Genomic DNA, 23463 nt, shown 5'->3' on the forward strand with positions numbered 1-23463 from the left:
CAGAGTGAAACATTTGATCACAAGGAAGGGTTGTTGAAATGGTGCACTGTGCCATCGTTGGTGTGTGAAGTGTACTTTTGTGTATGTTGTCATCTGGACCAATGTTTTGCATTTTGTTTTAGCTCTAAATAAAAAAAATGTATCCAAAAAAGAACTGGAGTGTAGTGAAGTAAAGTTTGCCAGATATGGTTAGATTTTTTGTCTGTTTATAAAATGTATTCAAATCTTGTAATGTATGTAAATAAAGACTTTAACGACCTTCTTGACATTAAAAGCATTCAGGCTAACACTTAGTTCTTGTTTATCCCTGATTTTTGTGACCGTAGCACAAGTAAATATGTTCAGGCATAAAAATTTCCCTCCATTCCTGCACCTCCCTTTCTGCTCACATTGGACAAGACAATCCAAAACAATGAGCATTTGATACACTTTCTTTAAAAGAGAAATACATTAATGATCCTTCCTGACAGTCTGCATTAATCAGAGGGGGCTCCCCCTGAACACAACTCTTTATCGGCCATCGATTTTCCAGTGGGTTTATGGCGAGCGACACACCGAGAAAGCTCGTCGACGGGCGGCTGCTGGGAAACACATTACGGGGCTGTCAGTTGTCTCGCCATGCATCCTGCATCATTCTTTAAGCACATGAGAAGTTCATTACACCACACAGCTCTGACAGTGCATAGGATATTAGAGACTGTGTCCGTTGTGCATATTCTTGGTGAAAGTGAAACACTGTAGACATAACAGACAATTTATGCATTACCCAAATTAAATTGATTAGATTAAAAATGGCTTTACATTGATTTGAAATAAAACGCATTTGAAAGCCAATACAATGGTTCAAATGTGATTTTAAAACTCGCCAAAAGCCTATTTGAACATTTGCAGAAAAGATACTTCTGTGCATTTATTGTCTAAAATTCAGTAGCCATGTAAAAGAGTTGTGCTAAGTACTGTAGTGCCATATCTGGAAATGATGGTGCAGTCACAGTTTCTCCAGACGCCATCCTACCCGTCCCATCCATGTTGACCAAAATAATTTCTCACCTTAAGACGCGCACGCCGTTTTGATTTATGATGCTTCACAACTACTAAAATTCAATTTCAGCCTGCATTGCACGCTTCTGATTGCCCCGTAAATGAGATAAACTGATAGCAATTTATTCAAAGATTCCACCTCTCCTCTCCCTTTCTGCTCCCCTCTCTTCAGTTCTTTCAACAGTAGACACAACTTCCATCCCCGACTTGGGTGGATCCAATATTTAAGCTGTATGTCTGTAGTCCAGAGCATTCAGCAAAACAGACAAGGTGATGCTAATAGAAATCCTTGAAGAGAACAATGAGAGGGATAGAAAACAATGTGCGTGTTTGATGACGTGAGAAACATTCAGAATCTGCCCCCTCCAGTCTGATTACTCTTAGATTTCCTCCTCAGTAAGTCCAGGAGTCATCTCACTTCAATTATTCCTGTGTACGACACTTATTGATGAGATTTGATGATGTTTGATAATGACAGTCATCCCTCATTCAAGGCTTTAATGCAACTGTGTAACTCTGCCATTAGAGTCCCATTTTGATCCAAGTAATGTCAAATAAAACAGAATTAATAGACCCGATACTCAAAAACTATGCTGGGAGCTGCTAACTGTTTCTGTACATGCATAACAACTGTAAGTGCCCATGCCAAATGTACAAAATGATCAGATCTTTCCACCAGTACTGACCACATACTACTAACAGAAGAACCACTTATCTTGAAGATGCTGATGATTTTCACTCTAAACAACAATGTGGTCAACAAACCCATTCAGACTTTAAATAGAAGCTGTCAGAGACCATGATAAAAAAGTATAATGATTATAAATGCTAAGCCCCATTTAGGAGGCGTCAATGCCATTGTTGTTGTTATCCAGCGTATCAATCTTGTTGATTGATCATCACACTCCGGTGACATCAGTTTTATGGTCTCTGAAATGCGTCCCAGTGTTTTCACAATGCCATCCAATTAGGGTACTCCATTCATCATTGGGCTGGAGAATCATTATTAATTGGGTGGAGAGCCGACTGCCACTCCCCTGCTGAGGAGGGCCATGGCTTCTGGAGATCGGGCCTTTCAGACTACGGTAAAAGAAATGGGGGCTGTGATGGTGCACTGTGCAGGGGGTCACTTAGAGATACAAAATTACACACATTTATGTACATCATGGACCTTTTTTCCAATGACTGGAGAAATCTGATCCCTGTAAATAACAAATGAAAGACTAAAGTCTGTTAAGTGTCATTTAAACATTTGTTTTGCAGCTTTGCCCCCTGATTTGGTATGGACACTTTCCCTTTTATGTTGTCTTTGACATGAACTCCACTTTTTGCCTGCTAAGACAGCTTCATGACTCCTCTGATAAACATAGGCTCATCTACCAGTTAGGCATAATGCTCACATTATGTGCTTCCCCCTCATCCCACCCACCTCTTTGTAGATCAGCCAATAGGAGTTGTTCTTGTACCTCTAAGGATGTGATCCCTCACTGGCTTCCCAACAGCAAAAAAGTGTGAGTTGTGTTTGCTCGTAAGCACAACTAATCTTTTACACTGAAGAAGTAGCTGAAATATCTGTGTATTTTACTCCTCTGTAGAAATAAATACATTCCGATGTGGGAGTGTGAACTGTCCTTATTTGTACTTGCCAGGAAATGACCCAGGGTCTCTACATTAGTCAAGTTTCTCTACAAATTTAGAGCAAATTTTAAACAAAATTTCAGCAAAAAGCAACAGAAAAAGCAAATTAATTCACATTTTCACCATCTAACACTATGCAAGCTTTAGGAATTGATTCTTCAAGAAAAAACATTCCAGATGACATAACCAAACCTCAAACGGTAGAAAATGTGTTGGAAATATGATATATGATATTGTGTTGTGCAATGTGATTGGGAGGTACCTTCGTTGCCTGCAGATAAGCCATCTGGCTTTGTGATGCCTGTGCTCTTTTTCCGTCTGTGTTTCTTGCGGTTGGCATGTGGCGAAGGAGGTGGCTCAAGTTTAGGACTCGTGGCACTGCCCACACCGGAACTAGCAGGATCACTCAGTCCATTGGCTGAAAAAACAAAGACAGGAAATTATTATTATTTTTATGTTAAATTAATAGGGTAGTTAGTTTATATTTAAATGCACCTGTCCCAGTGGTGGGACATCATTACAAGGGTAATCATCTTTATTATTTACAAATGCCACAATTTAAGATTTTTTCTTTTAGATGGATGTAATGTGCAAACACTAAAATTATTTTTTGAAACAAGCAAATAAAATATATATGGATATATTGTATTTGACAAATAGTGAACAGAAGGTTTTGTCCAACTTTAAAACTATCTAGGGGGAACAATATATTTAATTATTTATTGCTATAATGAAACATAAAATACACATAATGAACTGCAGGAGATGGATTAAGAGCGTCCAAGAGTGTCCAATTTAAAAAATAGGAATTACTTGATGAAATGCCAACTAGGAATTGCCCTGGCAGAGGGCTGTAGCATAATCTTTGCTCTGGGTGAAGATTCTTTGTGCTTAATGGGAAGTGTTGATTAGTCTGCTATTAATTGCATTCATTGTCCATAATAAAGACAACACTGTATTACAGTGAAAACAAAAAAAAACACAGACGTGTTACATGGGCAGAGTATAAAATATGAGACAGACTTAAAAAATGCAAAACTATTCTTTTAAAAATAAACAAAGCTGGTTGCTTCAATTTAACTTATTCCACTCAGAAAATGTTCCAATATGCATCAAATGTATGAATGCATGAATCATTGTGAAATGACACTGAAAAATGAATAATGAATAACATAATGAGTTTTATTGAAGCTTCATTCAATGTAGAGACATATTTGTCATATCCTAAAAATGTGTTCACAGCAGTTAAGAGTTGGAAACGAGTGCTCCAAAGGTAACTGTGTGGATTTGTCTTTAGACAGAGTGAAAGACAGGTATGGGGCTATCAGGGAACAAATGGTTACCTAAGTTAGCCCAAGGCAAAGCTCTCTATATGACTGTCTGAGAGTGACAGGGGGCTAAGAGTCAGCTTTGTTTCTTGTAAGTGATTTTATAAATGTGATATTAACCTGTGATACCGTTGGGCAAAGGGATAGGAGGGATGAGACGAGAGGAGGGGGTTGTCAGCTTGCCATCTTTCTGATTTCCTGACATTTGACATCACTTTACCTTCTTTTCCCCTCCAGATGCCATTATGAATCTGGGAGTGGGGGCCAGGGGCCTAGGGGAAGCAGGGAGGGAGGGCCAGTAGATGGGCCCCATATTGCTCTCTTCTTACCACCCTGTGTGGTGCTGGCAGCCTCCTCCATTGTCTCCCATCAAAAGCTCATTGTAGTGTGGCAAACTCCATTCATTTCCCTGTGCACCATCCCAGCCCCAGGGGTGGAGTGCAGGAGGACAAGGGGCTCAGGGATTATTGCTGTTGTCGTTGCCAGTTGCACATGCTATAATGTGCGGCACTGTGCCATTAGCCAGTGTACAACATTAGGCCTAATTCGGTCATTACCTTAAGGGAGATGGGGCTGTCTTGGAGGAGTAAGATGGGCTCAGCAGGGGATTGAAGATGCTAACATGGGGGGAGAGTGGAGCTCTAGGCTTGGGAACGCATGGTTTGAGTGTGGGCAAAATATAGGAGGCACCACCTGAGACACACATTATTATGTCTGTCCTCGATTTAGAGATACATCTTGATGAAAGCTAGTGTTCGCAAACAAGAATGTCACTACAAGAAAAAAGTAAGTAGTTATCTACGGTTATCGTTAATTTGTTAAAGTATGTGTCCTACTTTGAAAATAAGAATATTGATTACATGCCATCACATTAATAAACATAACACTGGTGCTTGTGCTGGACTACATACATTAAGCTCTCTGGTGTTTTGAATGGTAGCACGCAGCCACACATGTAGCAGCTCCTAGTCGAGGCGTCTGTTTCAATTTCCCTGCTCTCTTACAACAGCCCCCCTGAGACGAGTCATTAGCTGGCTCAGACAGCTGGGGGCACCGGGGTCCTCCATGTGGCCCCCCTCCCACCCTCTGCTTCTTCCTCCCTCTCTATCCCAGCGTCTGTCTCGCCAGCACAGCTCCGTATGGTGGGTGAAGACTTGAGCTCCAACCTGCCCCTGACGTGACAGCCAGCATTTGTTTAATGTCGCTTGAGGTTAAAGGGGAGGGCTGCCCCTCAGGGGCCCCAACGGTGTCATAAACACCTCTAATTATCAATTTCTACCTTTAATGTTGTGGAAAATGACCCCGGCCCTGCTCATCCTGCACCTGAAACATATACGGGGTGATACACATTTCTGTGTTTGCACCAATCAAGCTTTAAGAAGTCTGTACCATGAAGGTATAGGAAGAGGAAATATATACAATCACAGCACACATCACTGAGCAACAATATCAAAGCACTTGAAACCTAATGGTTTTATATAATGTAGACTCTCCTGCCTTTATGTGCTTCTCAGCTTAAAACTATGCGTGACAGGTAGATTATAGTTCTTAAATTGAGAATTACAAAGTTAGAACTGGACTGATTCTACAAGCATTTACTGTGGCATTATTAGCTAGCTGTGTAGTGTGTACGAGGGCCATCAGGACCAAGCTGTGTAATGAAGCACACTGGGGATCAGGAGTCTCTTTTCCACTCAACTAAGATCACCTGGGCAGCAGAATATGTATCAGGCTAACCTGTGATTACATTGGATTACACTCCCACCACGGAGATGACAGTTTAAACATGCTTCAGGGTGAAGACTATGGGTGAGACAAAGAATGGGCTGCTAACAGCTTCCTGCCTTTACCAATGCCACACTGAGAATGAATGAAAATGAAAAAAGGGTGAGAGAGAAAGAGACGGGGTTGAAGAGGAGGGGGGGGGGAGTCATTTCATTGTTATTCAAGAGGCTCTGGGTGAGGAGCACTATGATTCCACCAGGCCCCTTGACATGGCAGCCCTGCCTGTCCTCAATCAAAGCCAACGGCTGCAATTAATGGCAAAAATTAGAAACAATCACCGCCTCCCCCTTATTATCCTCAATTAGAGTATACTAATCAAGGCCTGATCGCGCTCTGCTGCTCTCTCCAAACTAAATGTCAAACTTCATTACGGCCTAGCGTAGAAATCAAACACCCCACACGCTATCACCCTCGCATTGGGAGGCCAAGGTATAATACACAGTGCCACAAGAAAAGGCTATCTGTGCATTAACTACCTGTGTCCTGATAGGCAAAATTAGAGTAAAAGCACTTATATATATAAAAAGTGAGCAATGCAAACTTTTCATGGAGGGCTGAGGGAGGGCAATACAGACAAAAATAATACTGTGATAATTAGCGCAGAATTCTCAATATGTATAATGTTGTAATGTGTAATGTATAATTGAATATTGAACGACACAGAAAAATAATTAAATATTGCTCTTCTTATTTGGGCTGAAACTAATAATTATTTTCATTATGGACTAATCTCCTGGCCATTTCCTTGATTGTTAAAAAAAACAAAACTCAAAAACAGCCATTAAAATTTCCCAGAAACAAAAAAAAACAAAACAATTTCCTATCATATATTATGAAGAAAAGCAACAAATCATCAATGGTTTGTTTAAAAAAGACTGAAAAGGGTAATCGATTATCAAAAATGTTGCACAATTATTTTCTGTTGATCAACTTAACTGTTATTTGACTAATTTTTTTCAGCTCAGTTCACAGTAAGTCACTTATTTTGTGTTTGATAGAACCAAATCTCATTAAAAAATGTACACTCAGTACAGATTTGATCCTAATTTCAATTTATATATTAGTTTGGCCATGAGAACTGGAAATCAAAATATCTCTCTACTAATGTTCGGATAATATTGAATTAATTATTGAATCATTACCCATGGATAGCACTAATCTACAGTAATATTTTGTGTTTGGAAATGTGAAAATATACACACTTTGAACAAGACATGAACAGTTGTTGTCATCAGCGAGCCCATTGTGCTGCTCAGACGACTGTTTGAGCCTCTTGCTTTTAATTCAGGCTCAAAGATTGAGGTGTACGAAGGAGAGCAGGATCTAAACAAGCATCCGGTGCATTAAGAATGAGTGTCTTTATGAATCCAAGCAATAGAAAAATTGGGCCGGGATTTAATCAAAAATCTGCTCTCAATATTCAAGAGACGTTACTACCTCTGCCTTTGCTCAATAGGTTTACAAATGAGGACATTCTTTAAATAATATGGAAATGGTTACCTGGCTAAGACGCATTCATTCTCCAGTGAATCATCAATCTGCTGTTTTCTTGCATCTCAGAATCACATTTTATGTTAACCTGCAACCTTCACCAAGGATAATGGAGTGATTGGGCTAGGTTCAAGTCAATTCAAATGGCAAAACATGAGCACCCTTCACTGTGGAACACCCTCTATTGATTATACATGTACATTAGAATGAAAGCTAAGAGGGTCGCATTTCAATCAAGTTGACATTTTCTGATAGTCCAGTCACACTTTACACTACAGACTTACTCTGTTGGTTTTATTCAGATTTTTAGATTGTGAGGAGACATACAATCAAGATATTAGGAGAAAGTTTTTGAGCTACAAAGATGTTGCTTCTAGTGTCAAGCCTTAAACTGTCTGCACTGACTATGCACTGATTACAGAGACACTCCTTCCCTAGGATGAGCAACATATCTATCATTTGATCCAACATTTTTCCTTTATTTTCAGCTCATTTGCCACATTCAAGCTCATTTGTGCTTACCTTAAGAAGACCATGGAAATAATTGAAGAAAATCGAATAAAGGAGCAAAGTGTGGATCTGATTTAGTTGAAGACTGGATGCTGGTTAATGAGCTATGTTAATATTGAGAGCTTTTCAGTTTACCAAACATGAAAATGGGAAATTCTAGGCCTCCTAATTTTCACAACACAACGTTTAGGAATTCCTATTTGTCCTCTGCAGAGTGGCCACCAAACGCACATTCACAAACATCCAGTATAAAGTCTTTTTATCTCCCACATACACATTGTCATACAGACGCAAACATGCACCGTGGAAAAAAACTCATACAAACAGCTACTCACACACACACACAAACACACACACACACACACACACACACAAACACACTCATTTATTTGAGGACCCCACGAATCTAAGTAATTCTGCTTTGGGCATGCTGCTGATGGGAGACAGGGGTAGGGGGTGATGGAAGTGCCTGCGTCCAGGCAGAATTGATCGTTTGGCAGCTCCAAATGAGAGACAGGCTTGTCTGCCGAACCACGAGGGCCGTGCAGTTGGACTCCAGCAGCGCTCGTAAAGTGCGCTCTTTAAACTGCCGGGGCCCCTGGGAGCCCATGGGGAGGGGGGGAGCCGCCGCCGTGCTAATGAGAACTACCAGAGTGCAAACATGCATGGAAATGACTGTTATTCTGTTGATGTGCATTTAAGTGCTTTTTTACTGCCAACCACAAAGAGAGGGAAATAACTGGTGATGAATGGTACCCCCAAAAAGCATTCATTTTCCTCTTCGGAAGAAAAGAGAGGAAAACAGACAAGGGGGCGGGGGGGGGGTGTAGACATGCTTGGTGAATATATTATCTTACTTCACTCAAGCACAGTGACAAGGTACAATGTGACACAGAGGCAGTGAGTGGAGATGCATCGATGGCAGGAAGTTAACCTTCAGTGTTCCTCTCCTCTGAACACGCTGCTTCTATCAAGGAGCAGCCAAAAAGGTCACAGCGATCATAGCCCTGATCACCTAATTATGAAAATGAGGATTGTTCCACCTGTCTAAGAAGGCTTGGGAAATAGCTTCTCTGACACCACACCTCTAGATCAGATCCCTTTCATTTTTAGTTCACTCATCTTTGTGGTAGTAATATGTAAATGGTGATTATACTATGTATGGTGAGATTTTGGAAGAGATGTAGGGGATGGGAATGTGAAAAGTAGTCTTACGGGCTCCGCTGCTTGTACTGGTGTTAATGGCTTCATTCCACTGGTCAGCGCTGGACACGGAGAAGGAGCGTTGGTGCATGCCGTCTTTATTGCCGCTAAACAATGACGCGCCCGTCTGGAGGGATGAACTACTGTTGGAGTGAGGAGCACCTGGAAAATAAGTGACAGACACAAGAAAATGAATTTATGATTTTTTTTATGGTTTCTAAAACTTAGTCTGGTAGGATTATTTTCTTCAGACAAAAAAGTCTGTAAAGAAGTGACAATGATGCAATTGCGTTAACAGTTGTGGCTAGTTTCTACAGCACTGCAATGATGCTGCCCCCCTTAAAACCCCCCCCACACACACACACACGCACACGCACACACAAGAATCCCGTCTCCCTCCGCCTCTGCCTCTAATTAGCCCTTAATTAACAAGATACACTCTGAACGCTAATTATCTTGCCTCATCCCTCTGACTGCCACATCGATCTCCACTGGCGTCAGCAGGCGTTCTCTCCCTAACTTCCAATCAGGCGAGCCACGGACGCCTGGCTCTCTTTACTAATTCATGGGCTAGGCTGCACCGTGTGGGGTCCATTCCTCCTGTTCGCGAGCAGTCTTTACCACACATCCTAACTACTCTGAAAAACTCATCGATACACTTCCAGTCATGCGCGGGGAATCAGATTATCTGCTAAAGATTTACAATACATCAAACTGGATAGAACTGTGACATGTCATACAAATAGAATTGTGTGATTTTTATTCTGAGAAGTTCATTCAGCTGAATTTAAGGTAACAAATAACATATAAAGCACAACCCGCAAAAAAAAGATGAGTCGTTGATAAAATGGAATCTTTTTTGTCAAAAAGGTCATTTCTACAGTATTTTGACACTAATATTTGCCACAATAATTCATTCACAGGTTGCACAACATTCTAAAACAATATAATTTAATGCCATCAAAAGGCCTCAGAGGCTTTGTTTTGGAAAACAAGAAATATTTGATTTTTTCACAATGCTTTCTCATCTTATAGGTATCACACATTAGGGCCTTGTATTCAATAATTATAAGTGAATATCAGTTTCTGATGAAGGTGACAATAACATAAAATATAGTGTGTGGGTCGTTGTGTAAAGTAAACTAAGCGGCACGGGTGCTTGTTAGGATAATATGTCCTACTCATTATCTAGAGTAATAAGTGTATCAAATTCACATAATCATGTCTAATTAGTATCAGTAATTATCTTGTTGGGCCCAGGAATATTAATCTTCAGGTCCCAGAGGGGAGGGAGCAGAATCGCAGCGAGAATGGGAGAGAGAGCGAGGGAATCATGCTGAGGAGCACTGACTAAATTAGCATGCTGAAATCAGAGCAGAGGGGGAGGAGGGAGACGGAGCCGAGTAGGGCTACTAAAAAGAAAATGTGAAACTTTTTTTTTAACAAGTGATGGATGAATCATACATGAAATAATTCCATGACTTCTATAAATAGGCTTTTGGATGCGTGTATAATTACAAATTAAAAAAAAAGATATATAAAAAAAAAAATGTTTTTAAAGAAATGATAATAATAAAAATACACAGCAGTACCATGTCATTTTTTTTACCCCATACATGTTTAATCAACCTAGTGTTTAGAGAGGTAATTCTTTATTTTATACTATTATTAAAAGATCTACATTTCTTTAGTTCCAAAATGAGAAGTTTGACTCTCTGACGCTTTAAAAAAGAGAAACCTGTGAGATAACTACAAGGCAAGTTACATTGATATTTAAAATTCAACAATCACGTCTAATTGTCAAATTGGATGCTAATGATTAATGAATTATACATGGATGTATCCATTAGTCCCCAGAGACCACTCCTGCATAAAAGGGGAGGATAATGTAATTACAGTGGAGAAATAATCAGCTTGTGGCATTAAAAGAGCACTGTACGCAGCTCCACCCAGGCCTGACTCCAGTACGTTTTACAGCTTTAGAAGTGGACTGACAGTGATGAACCTGACAACTGACAATTTGAGGTCTAAAGGGTTAGACCTAATACTAGATGGAGCCAACATTGTTGATCGTCTTGGTGATTTGACTGTCAAATACAAACACTTCAAGTGTTATTAACCTTTGATGCACTTTTAAGAACAATAAAAAACTATGACACAACTCAACATTTTGCTGAAAACCCTAATTTTGTCTATTGATTAAATGTATCATTATTTTTGCAGTAAAACAACAGTAAAGGGTAAACAAATGAGTACAGTACACTACACAATTACTGTACTATAATATAATTATAATATTAGTATAAGTATAATTATATGGATACTTGAGTATTTCCATTTTCTGCTACTTTTTAATTCTAGTCCACTTTACTTCAGAGTATAAGTTACTTTGCAAATTAATGTTTCTTGTATGTAAAATTTCAATGTATGTATGTTGTATGTAACATTAGTTGTTTTTTTAAATAAAATTTTTAATAGATTGAACTACCCAACTGCATAAAGTAGTAAAACTTAAAACATTAAAAGGCTGTTTATACCTTTATGCATCAGTAATAATCTAATATTTATTAATATAACATTGACATCCACCCTTGTGTTACATAATGAGTACTTTAACTATATTACTTAATTCTGTACTTCCACTTAAGTAACATTTTACTTTTTTTAGTCTTTTGCTTTTAATAGATTATTTTTAGACTGTGGTAGTTTTACTTTAAATTGAATGAAAACAAAAAATCTGAATTTTTCTTTAACCAGGGCCGATATTGTAAATAAAACAAGAGGAAGGTCTCCTGTTCAGCAACATTCAAATTGATACTTTGATCAATGATGTTGGTACACAGATACTTCTAACACATTTATAGTTAACTCCTGCACACTTCTTATCAAAATGAATGCCAATTAAAACTTACAAATCACCATTATGAATGTGTCTTTCTGACTGTATGGTCATGTGTATAAAGAGATAACAAAAGCCATATAGTGTGTTCTGCAGGCTATCCAGGGATGGGGTGTTAAGTAGAGGCGATGGATTAGCGGGGAGCAGGGCTGCCTCGCTTCTCATTTCTCTTTAGGCCGGGCCGTCAGTGGGTTGATGAGCCGTGACGAGGCCTGACCCCTCCGTGGAGTTGTTGCCATTATGTACAAGTAGTGGAATAATGAAGCATTCATGTTAATGTGGGCTGAGCAGCACATCATCTGCGGCTGTGTGTAATCCACCAACATCACTCTTAACCAACGCCCAGAAGTTCCCCCTCCACCCTTCATACTGCTTCTGCCAGTTATATTCACATCTGTGCATTATATATTTCACTAATACATCTAAATTTTTTTATTTTAACCATTGTGTATGACACCCTATTCCCTTTACTTGTTTAGATACGTTGCTGGACAAATAATAATTTAAAAAAGAAATGTTCTTTTTCCTTTATTTAGGACTTAAGATGCGGTTTGTTATCGCTTGCAGACATTAACGGATCACAACTGCTGTTAAGCTACATTTTTACTATGAATTTGATGATATTTTAATGTCATTTTCTAAGAGATCATGTTAGGTAATAAAAAATAAAAATAAATTATTCTACAGACAAACAGATCTTGATCCAAACTATTAGTCAGTGGCGGCGATTCCCAACCCGGGGTATGTGTACCACAGGAAGTACTTCTACAGTTGAATCAGGGTAAATGGAAAAAAATAAGGAGTCGCTCTATTCATCTAAAAAAATTGAAATAATGAAATTTGAAATGCTTAAAACATCCATCTTCTGCCACTACACTAAGTTGCAGCAGTACCCTACAAATTCAACAATGACAAAGCTTACAAACGTCAACTCCATTTTTATGTAATTAACAGGGTTTAAACTGTTTTAAAAGCAGTTCAAATGGACATTTTTAGAACGTGACGGGTGGCGACGGAGTATTTGAGCTCATCTGACTGAGAGGGTACATCAAACAAAGGTTGGGAACCCCGGCTCATTAGTACCTACCTAGTTGGCACTGGCAGGGCCTGCTGCTCAGTGAGTATGTGGCTACTGGTTCTACCGGGCTACAGATTAGAGCTGGAGACAAATTGGAGTACAGAGTGAGGAGAGAATGAGCTACACACTATGCTGAAATCTCCCCCTCTTCCACATGCAACTCTCTCCCCCACAGGATTGATTCAAAGTGACTGGGCCCATTAATACTTTGACACAATGTATCTGTCGCCGGTGACACTGCAGGATGCGTGTTAACAGGGAGGATCATATTTAAAATGGTTCCGCTCAGCACCCAGCAAAGGAATTAAACCTGGCCGCTTGGCAAACTCGTGGGCGCATGCGTTCTCTCATTTACTCTCTGTCTTCTCAGCCTCTCCTCTTCATCTTCCCATCTCCCCCATCCACTCCTCCCCTCCTTCTCACAGTCGCTATCCCTCTTCTACCAGTGATTATAAAGGTCTTTAGATCTAAGGAATGAATGAATTACCAAAGGCACAGACAAGGCTTGTGATTTGGACGCCGTGAATGAAAAATTACCCCTTTGTTCCCTTCATCAATTGCACGTCTAATGAAATCAAAATCCCGATCGCATAATCAGAAGAGGGTCCTACACCCAGAAAGAGACCTGATGTGATTTGTAACCTTTCTTTTCCTAAATGGAGATTAAGGCAAATCTCACACATTGTTCCTTGATGCACGAATGGATGACAACTGCGATTCTTGGGAATTTATCATTAAGGAATACTTTTCATGAAATGAACAACGAAGAAAACAGACTAACTGGTGCCGTTTCCCCCAAACCCAATCCGGCCTGTTTTTCAAGGCCCTGTGTCTGCCCCAATGACTTTCCTCAACCCAGCGCTCAAGGTTAACAGTTTGTGGGACGGAACAACCTTGATCCAACGTCCTCTGCTGTGTAAACTCCTACATCTTTCGGCTTTTGACTGATTAACCCGTACAGCAGTGGCAGGAACTTGGCCAGGTTTAATAGTAACCTGCCTGGACAGTGCTAATGGTCCCTGCTGACCCGTCTTTGGCACTGTACCCACTCTCAGCCTGTTAACTTTAGCCTGAGTGATGGAAACACTGTGCCCATTCCACAGCTGATCAAGGACCCCGCCTCCCTCCGGGGATCACTTTGCTAATTAGTATTAATTACTCGTAATCCTAACCCCTAAATCCAATCACTGGCTTCCCCTCTATGAGCCTGCCAGACTCTCTGCAGCCTCCGGTGGCACCGCTCGCTGGGAGAAGAGCTCTATTTTTAAACTTGAAAGGTGGAGAAACCCTGGCACAACGCTTAGGAATCACTCAACTCTGGTTATTGTTGCTGTGTCCCCCACTACCATAGAGGATGAAAAATAACTAGGTCAGTGTCATAGTGACATTATAGTCCAAAATAAACAAACCTTACATTTTGTGTGATTTTCCTTAAACATGGGCGTGATGTTTTATTTCAATTCCCTGTCAAGTAATTTTAGAGAACTCATAGATTTTGTATGAACGCTCATTAAGTAATCATTGTGTGTACTAAGAGGCAGCTAATTAGCATGAATGAAAAAAAACTAAGAGTAGATCATTGACCTCTTTGGACCCATTTTTATGATAATCACAAACTGAGGCCATAGAAAATGAGTACAGTAAGAAAACATTCATTGAGTAACCACTATTATACCTGTGATCTGTTTTCTCTTTTACATAGTATGCAAAATATAAGCAATCCCTCTTTACCTGCCATGTCCATCCCAATGTTACTAAATATTATTATGTAGTATTTGTTTCCATAACAGAACTATAAGTAAAAAGGGAAAAAAAGCTTTGCGTACAGTGTGTTCTTCAATCTATCACTTAATTTTGTTAGATTACATACGGTACAATTCCAATGAAATGTCCTGTCAGCTCCTTCAATTTGTATGCAGAGTATAGCAATAAATATATGTGTATTCACAACTGGAGGTGCTTCCAACTGTGACTTGAAAGATGAACATGTGGTCAAAAATGGTTTCACATACTTGGCCCATTGTATATTTCCATAAGCCTGAAGAAGGACTGAGCAAAATGAGTAAGAAGATCTGGGATCATATATTCCATAAGTCTGAGGTCCCTTTCAAAAAACATTTGTAATTCATGATATTGACAAAAACTACAAGACTTAAGCTAAAACAGGATACGAATGTACTATATTCCAGATGAATCACTCAAAATATTTGCAGAAGTGTCAGAACGTGTAAAGCCAATTTCTAAAGTTGTAGATTAATCTGTATCTTAAATATAAAAATGTAGGTTTATTGCTCTGGCCTTAGCTTTATAACAAAGGAAAGAACATCATACCTGTGTTTCCTATGCCCAGTTGCAAGGTGCTGCGGTCCTTGGTCAGCCCGTTGGTTTTGGGACTAGCAGTGGGAGCAACGGAGGTAACGGCTCTGGGTGGTCGCTTCCCGGGAACCTTGACTGTTGTCCTCAGCAGGTCTATCTCTTTCCCATGCACATTTTGCATGTAGTCCTATAGAAAGTGGAAAAAAGAGCATGGCAATTATTATGAATGGCGTAAACTCTACTCAAGGAGTCCAAATATTTCCCTCAGTTCACGGTACTGATTATACACAGCAGACCAACAAGAATCATGGAATCATGGAAGAAAAACAAATTAAAAGACAATTCAATTTTCATCCCCATTAGTCACAACCCATCTTAGACCTTCCACTCAGGGTGTGTGATAGTGGAAAAATGATTGTAAAGCCATTATACATCACCTGTGCCCACGCCGTCTCTCTGAATAGCGAGATGTTAAGCTTAATGAATGCAAACAGTCTCATTCTTTTTCAAATTGGGCCTTTGATTTGGTTTAAAGCGACTACTGCCCAAATGTGGGAAGCCAAGGTGAAAATCATTGGGCTCAGCAGAAAAAGACCCAGATAGCAGCGAGCTCGGCCTTTGCCGTCCCCCCACCGGCTCCTCTGCTTTATTACCGTGTCATAAAGCACTCATTTCTTTCCCAAGCCTCCTCGCTAATTACCCAGTGAGCGCTCTCATTTCATTTTATTGCTGGAATTAACAGCCAGATCGAAGCGTGCAAAGCTATTAAGATGTGTGATTAAGCCACATTCAATTAGTTTCTACAAACAATTTAATTGATGTAGCAGATAGAATTAACAGAAGGTGATTGTGTGGATGGCTTGGCTGACTGCGAAATTAAAGGTTCCCATCTCCCACTCTTAGTCTGCCTCCCTCCCTCTTTCTTCCTCCCTCTCTCCTTTCCTCAATCTCTTCTTACTCCTTCTCTGCTCCACTGCTCAAAATTACCACGCTAATGTAACTGTCTCCCTTATTTCACCTCCCTCCGTAAGTCAACAGATCCATAGATTCATAGATTGCCCTGATGACCTGCGATAGCTGTAATGATCAATAGATAGCCTGTTCAGTCAATTACATACATCACCGTAGCACACCCCGCTCTACTAATAACTGCTTGTAAATTAAACCACTAACACACTGTCAGTGCAACAAGGCCACACACAAGGTTTGTGTCTAACTGTTGGGCTTGTGTTCAAAGTTTGAGCTGTCTCATTAGACACAAGATGTGGCAAATAGCTTTCATTTTACCTCGCCAAATTTTCTGAATATCTTAAACAACGTGATGGAAGAATCAGAGAGTGATGGGAGGAACTAAAGGGATTTTGGAGAAGGACGGGCATTTCCGAGTGTGGCACTGGGCTCCTGAGCTGTCTGCTGCCAGCCAGCCGAGTGTTTAAGAGGTATTAGCGGCCCAGCGGGATTCTGACAAAGATGGATGTGGGAGGCTGGTCAGGCTCTGCTGCCATGCGGTGAGAACCATTATAAATACAAGCCAGTGTGGAGTCTGGGCGAGGCGGGCACGCAGAAGCACAGGCATGTCTCCATTAGATGGCACTGGGGACGGACACCACGGGGGGGAACAGAGATGACGACTAGGAGCCCCTGTTTCTTAATACTATGCTTAAAGTCACAGGGTTAGCTAATATAGCTGTTATATACAGATATGATTCTCTGTAGAAATCATGAGCCTATATGCTTGTAATCCAGCTCAATACGGCTGTGGTGGTAAATGTAATCCCATCAAGAGAATCATGCTCAGCGGTTGAAAAAAGTCCTACATTAAAACCTCCAGCAGCACCCTTGAGTACAACAGCAGTGTAACAAATACATAAAGCCGATTGGAAAAGAAATGAGAAGGAAAGAAGGGAGGGGGTTCAGACTTACATGTAAACTGGGGTGGTAAGTAAGGACGCCATTATCACAGAGTGTGACATATTTCTTTTTCCACTCCTTGTTGAGGGATTTGCCACTTCGCTTCAGAAGGATTCCCTGTAAGAGACAAGGCATCACGGTGAGCATATGCTCTTCTCAAAGCAGCATCGTGGATAATATGAGCCATTATGGATGTTAAATACCATAAAACAGCTTTATTATTGTTATTACCGACTTGGCAGTTACATTTTCTTTGTGGCAAGTCATAAAGAAAACAATCCTCATTTTAAACGGCAATTATGACACAGTATGGAAGTAATTATGCATTTAAAAAATAGTGCATAAACAAAATAGTAATATGTAATTACATCCCTTTGAACTTTCATTCTTTACTATAATGTGTTTGTAGACAGGTTGAATGACATGTTGGTTTTTCTATTGTGACCATTTGAACCTCTGATGGTGGCCAAGTTCCTCTGGCACAGAGAGCATTCAGAGAGAGAGACAATCCAATTTGCCAGACCTCCTCCCTGCATTCATACACATAACATGCTGAACTCTGGAAGACCTCTCAATCCCAGGATTAGGGAGTGTGATCTCCCCTCTTCAAAGCCCACTCAGCTCTTATTCTATTCTACTTTATCTTCTGGGGCCTTTTAGGGCATCAGATGGTTTCCTTATCTGCTGAGTAAATCCACTGGTAAACAATGCAGTTCCTCTGCTGGAGGTGGCCAAACGCTGCTGAGTGCAAGGGCCAGGAGGCTCTCTGGGGTTAAATAGTGAGGAGGGGCACGCTTAATTAGGGGATTAAGCCGGGGCGATGTTTGTGCTTTTACAGCCAGAGTGTGTGTGTGTGTGTGTTGGTGTGTGTGTAAACTAAAAAGGAGGGGGGGCTTTAATCCTGATTAACACATCAGGAAGAGCTGACCCTCTGTGACCCGGGCACCAGGCTGTTTGCCGACAATGATCCTAATCCAAACCCTGATTCATCTGGGGGGGGGGGGGGGGAATATCTTTTAATATCTCATGAATATACCTGGTTGTTTATGACTTTAAATGCGGCTCAAATATTCTCTTTAAATCTAGTCATTACAACCTAAATCTCTTCTTCCCTACTAAAAGCTGCAGAGTATTCAATTACAGTATATTTTGTGATGTTATCTTATCCTAAAATCTTATTTTAAAAAGGGAAAAAGTTAAAACCAATGCCACTGAGCAAACAGACCAGCATCAACATTGGCTGTGTGTTGAATAAGACAAATGAGTTTTACAGCACAATTACACAACTTTATGGGAATTACAATAAAATAACCAAAAATAAAAATCTGAAGGGAGGAAAGGGGAATCATAAAGGGACACAATTCAACTTAATTGTTGTTTAGTGAGTAAAATTAAATGTGTATTTAAATCACATATGTTATTTTACATATCAGAAAGCCTTGGATTTGGTAGTTCGATAGAGAAACATTGTGCCCTTCAATCAATAACTTGCTGACTGCCCTGTCTTCTCAATATAGTCAATAAAAGATTTGTAAACACTTTTTAACTGACTCTCTAATCATACAAAGTAAATGATCCAGTCACAGGGCCTCTGGCAGCTTTATAATGCATGTTTTACAAGCAAATATGTTGCTCATCTCGTGGCCTTACTGAAGCATACATAAATCTATACATGCAATCAGTACTGAGCTTCATATATTTATCAAAGCTGGGAAGCAGATCGATAAAGACACTAAGACAAGAATTGGAAAATATTTACAGGTGCAGACAAATTTTTCTGTTCCATTTTCACAGTTGTTATTTATCTTTCATAAAGCCTGTCACTTTCAGTAAGCTTGACAAATGATTTGAGATAATTTATCATAATTATTCAATCGTCTGCCCGATTTGGATTGAGCAGTGTGCTCTTAATGTGATAATTTGGCATTGAATGGCAACATGTATGGAGCCTTGTGCTTTCCCACACACAAACACACACACACATACACACACACACACACACACACACACACACACAAAGAGATGAGTGTGTTCAGCCTGTGCGACATAAGGAAACAGGCCAATCGTTAGACGTGCTCTCTGTAGCCACACAATTGTCATATCTACACCGAGTAGATAGTGTCTTTCCCTTCTTTTGTCAAATGACCAGGAGAAAAGCTGCACCCTGCCACTGCGGCTGACTGATAGGCTGGCCCTTTGTGACAGGGGAAGAAGAAAAAAAAAGTGTGTTGGGGGTATTGGGGTGGTGGTGGTGTGTGTGTGTGTGTGTGTGTGTGTGTGTGTGTGTGTGTGTGTGTGTGGGGGGGGGGGTTGGTTGTTGATGGGACAAGAATGCACTCACTGCTGAGGAGCTGTTGGCGGCTCCTCAGCAGTGAGTGCATTGTTATCCTCACTCCCTATTTTTATAGATAGAAGGTAGGTTGGAGCAGAGGGAAGGGATGGGGGGGTGGGGCAGGGAGGGGCGTAATTTGGCCCGATGGGGTGAGGGGGGAGTGGTAATTAAGCTCATATTGACACTTTGATCTCTTTGATTGTGCATTTGACTGGCCCGGAGATCACACCACTAACCCCCTCACTCCACATCTGTATATCCACCCCCCCCAACCCCCTCTGAAAAAAAGTCCTTTGTAGATAAAGAGGGGGATGGCTCTTGTCAAAAGTTGCCATGATACTCAGAGAAACTGGCCCTGGGCTTTAGAGAGGAGCTCCCCATAATGTGTTGGGTAAGAATAGGAGAGTTTACAGTAAAGACGGCTCAGAGGGGATTCTTTTAAATTTCTAAAAAACAACCTTGTGTTCACCTGCATGATTTAGATTTGCCTGCTTCTGCAGGGAATTAAACTAATCTACATGAAAACCAAGGGCTTTACGGAAATCTAACAGAAATTAAGTTGAAGTTTAAAATATCTGGTATTTTTAAATGTATTTCAGCCATTTTCCATGATATTGTGACAAATAAAAACCCAGTTTAAACATGTGCCATAACATCTTAAAAGGTTTGCATCTATTACATGAACATGTACATTCAGTGAAAGACGGATGGACCGATAGATACTGTATTTGTTAAACTGGTTTCCCCAAAGCAGGATTTTCTGATTGAGTGAGGGGGCTCCAAAGTGTCACCCTGCCATTATGTTCCATTGGACCAAAGCCTTGGCAATTTTCTTCCCAAGGGAATGAGAAGGTCTGGCTCAACATTTATAAAAAAGAAACTATCTTCTATCATTGGCAGGTAAAGAGGATAATATAATGATGCTGACCCATTTTCAAAAGCCCTCATATAATCATGAGTGATTACTAATCAATGTGTCAATTACCTCTCCTTTGGTTGTAGTTGGACCTTTAGAAAATGACCCTCACTCAGATGTGTAATTCAGTGTTCAGTACTACCCAACTGGTCATTTAAAGCAAAGCATGAATACATAAAAAAAGAATAATAAGACAATCATGATAAAAAAAATAAAAAGGTACCAGCAAAAAAAAAAGTAGGATGAGAAATCACAGTCAGTGCATTTGTAGTATTTAATGTAGCAGAATGTAACCCATTATAAATCTACCAAAAACAAAAAAGAGATGACATTTTTAGCCAATAGCTGTCAAAAGTTGATTATATAGATATGGATGCATGGCCTTGTATGCAAGAATACCACCCACACACAATTATGAGGATTAATGACTATAACATTTCCACTGGTACCAAACGTTTTATAATAAAAGTGCACCCATGATCCAAATACAAGATTAATTTCAGAATTGATCACAGGATTGGAATTATTTTGCCCAAAGTGATTGACATGCCTTTGAATGCAGGGACTGACGCCACACAATAACTAAGTCTACTAAAAACGTTGGTTCTCTGAACCTGTGATATATTTGTTTAAATTGGTTGTGTTTGTATGAAATTAATAAAGACCTTTATGTTAAGCTATGGTCATGTGAGAAACACAACATGTTGATTTTCATTATCAACTAGAGAACATTTCTTCTTCACAATTTACCTGAAATTTAGGAGGTTAGAAATAAACTGAAAAATGCCATTAAAATGTCAAAACCTACATGTTTTGATTTGTTAGGTGTGTGATTTACACAAACCAGGAGATTTCTTTGCTATTAACCTTTCTGATGTTTTTTCTTACCCCCATCCTTCTCTCTTGTACTCAGCTACACTTGTAGTGGCATTGAGGTATGCCATTGATTTGTTATGTTGTATTATGTCACCATCTAGTGGTTACATCTACACATGATCAAATCACACTGGGGAACTCTACAGCCTATCCACTGTGATCAAACCTTTAACACGCAGCATATCAATAACATTAAATAAAAAACAATCAACTACACAAAAAAACAGCTTATACTTACCTAGGTAACTATGAGAAATGTAGGGTAAAAATGAGTAAAACAGCTTACCTGTTTGATAGGTATGGCCCTTCCACTGCCTATGCTGTCTGTTTTACTGTCAACGCTCTTTGCTTGTTCACTGGCTTTCCGTGACTGCAAGAAAACAAGAAAGTCAGTCAGAGTAGAGCGGGAGATGTAGGGTGTGAGGTGACTTTTTGGGGCGAAGTCGTGTAGTTGGGGTGTGTGTGTGTGAGGGAAAGAGAGACTGGGGGTCAGAAGGGGAGGTGAGGGTTTGTGTTCTGAGCATTTGCAGTATTTGTGGAGGAACTCGACGTTGCAAAATAAAAGTCTCAAAAGAAGCTTGAAATTAACAGACAAGCAGACCAGCGGAACAAACAGCAGTAACACCGACGTGCAAGTTAAAAATTCAAAATAAAAACAGAGACCAAACCAAGACCACACTAGACACATCTCAACACAGAGAAGACCAAGGACGACCACACATTGAGTCATGACTCAGCCCTGAAACCCTTTGGGGGATCCTTCCCTCTGTCTGAGAGCCAGAGCGGGCCCTTAGTGGACCTGCAGACCAACTGCTGCTATACCAGCGTAGCTTCAGCTGTGCCCTTTGTATAGTTGCACTGATAAAGGCTTTTGTAGCATGATAAATATGTTATCAACAGGTTAAAGGGAGAGAAGGGAAAATGGTTACTTTACAGGAGACTTAAACTAAAGTATCTTCCTCCGACCTGCAAAACCTGCCAAACCTGGAGGGAAATAAAATAATTTTGCAAATATCAAACAATTTAAATGTCAAAAAGGTTAAAACACATGAACATTTTTAAGTCTCTGGCTGTGCCTGCACAGGGGGAAATGGTTAGGCAGTAAATTTAACTTTACATGGAAAGAAATAATTCAAAAAAGAACTTTCCCACCCCAAAACAAATAAAGAGATGTGATACAGGTAGGGACAGACATGAGTGTGTATGGTCTCACTCAGAACATGACAAATGTCCAGTCACCAATGGAGAAGAGGTAGAGTCCGAGTTCAAGTAAACCAACTCTGGTGTTTATCTTTTTTCCAACATTTTATTTTTTTTAATGATGACTTGTTTAGCTTCTATACAGACACCATACAAAGCAAGTCACAAATTCACTTCAAAATATTCAACAGATTGAGCCAAACATTGCAGTTCCCACAAAATATAGGATGAACAATAAAGGCATTGTTTCATATACTCCTTATATGTATGTACTTTTTTTATAGAGTACCATTGTAAATAAAATACAATACAAGATATACAGCAGTCTATATTTTTGTCAATCCGTTCATGATAGAAAAGCGATTATGCAAGAGTTCATAATCTCTGTACCAAACCTAAACTGAGAAAAACAAATGAATAAAAAGACAATTGAATGTGCAAAAATAAATAACTTAAAATAAATAAATAAATAAATAGGAAAAACAAATGTTAAGTTTAACTACATTCATACAGGTCGGTGCAACCCAATGTCATTTGTTGACAACTTTCAGTATAATATCTTTGTGTAATACCTCAACACCCTGACACTATACCCTGATTTTTATGAAGGCCTTCATAAAATAACCCAAATAACTCTCATCTAAAATACCTCTGATAATACATTTATACCACATTTTCAATTCCATTCAGTACTCCATGGAAAATAAGAAGGAATCAAAATAAAAACTAACCAAATGAATGTAGGAAAATAAAAAATAAAACAACTTGGCACCTCTAGTCCTTGAGTCCTCATATATGGCAAAAGGCAGTGTGATGTCATGTAAGGAAAAAGTTGTGTCCTTTGGGTGGCTGGATAACAGTTCCAAGAGTGACTTGACTGTACAGCGTGTTTTTGTGTGAGATGTCTGAATGACAGTTGGGGGGGGGGGGGGGGGGGGG

At 39.9% G+C, this 23463-nt stretch overlaps 1 protein-coding gene across 5 annotated transcripts in view; it reads right to left on the reverse strand.

Moving 5' to 3' along the window:
- agap3 (ArfGAP with GTPase domain, ankyrin repeat and PH domain 3) overlaps nt 1-23463 on the reverse strand; it is a 125339-nt gene that overhangs the window by 29630 nt on the left and 72246 nt on the right. For 4 of the 5 annotated variants that reach the window (XM_034888469.1, XM_034888470.1, XM_034888468.1 and 1 more), the window contains 5 exons: nt 21611-21694; nt 17213-17317; nt 15305-15476; nt 9009-9158; nt 2942-3097 (listed from right to left, as the gene is read on the reverse strand). In XM_034888469.1, the coding sequence (XP_034744360.1) occupies nt 2942-3097; nt 9009-9158; nt 15305-15476; nt 17213-17317; nt 21611-21694 (667 nt within the window). Of the gene's footprint in view, nt 1-2941; nt 3098-9008; nt 9159-15304; nt 15477-17212; nt 17318-21610; nt 21695-22610 lie in introns of those variants that run through there. The other variant, XM_034888471.1, reaches the window with a different exon arrangement.

The sequence above is a fragment of the Etheostoma cragini genome, chromosome 12 (genome assembly GCF_013103735.1).
Source record: "Etheostoma cragini isolate CJK2018 chromosome 12, CSU_Ecrag_1.0, whole genome shotgun sequence".
In the NCBI taxonomy this organism is placed as follows: Eukaryota; Metazoa; Chordata; class Actinopteri; order Perciformes; family Percidae; genus Etheostoma; species Etheostoma cragini.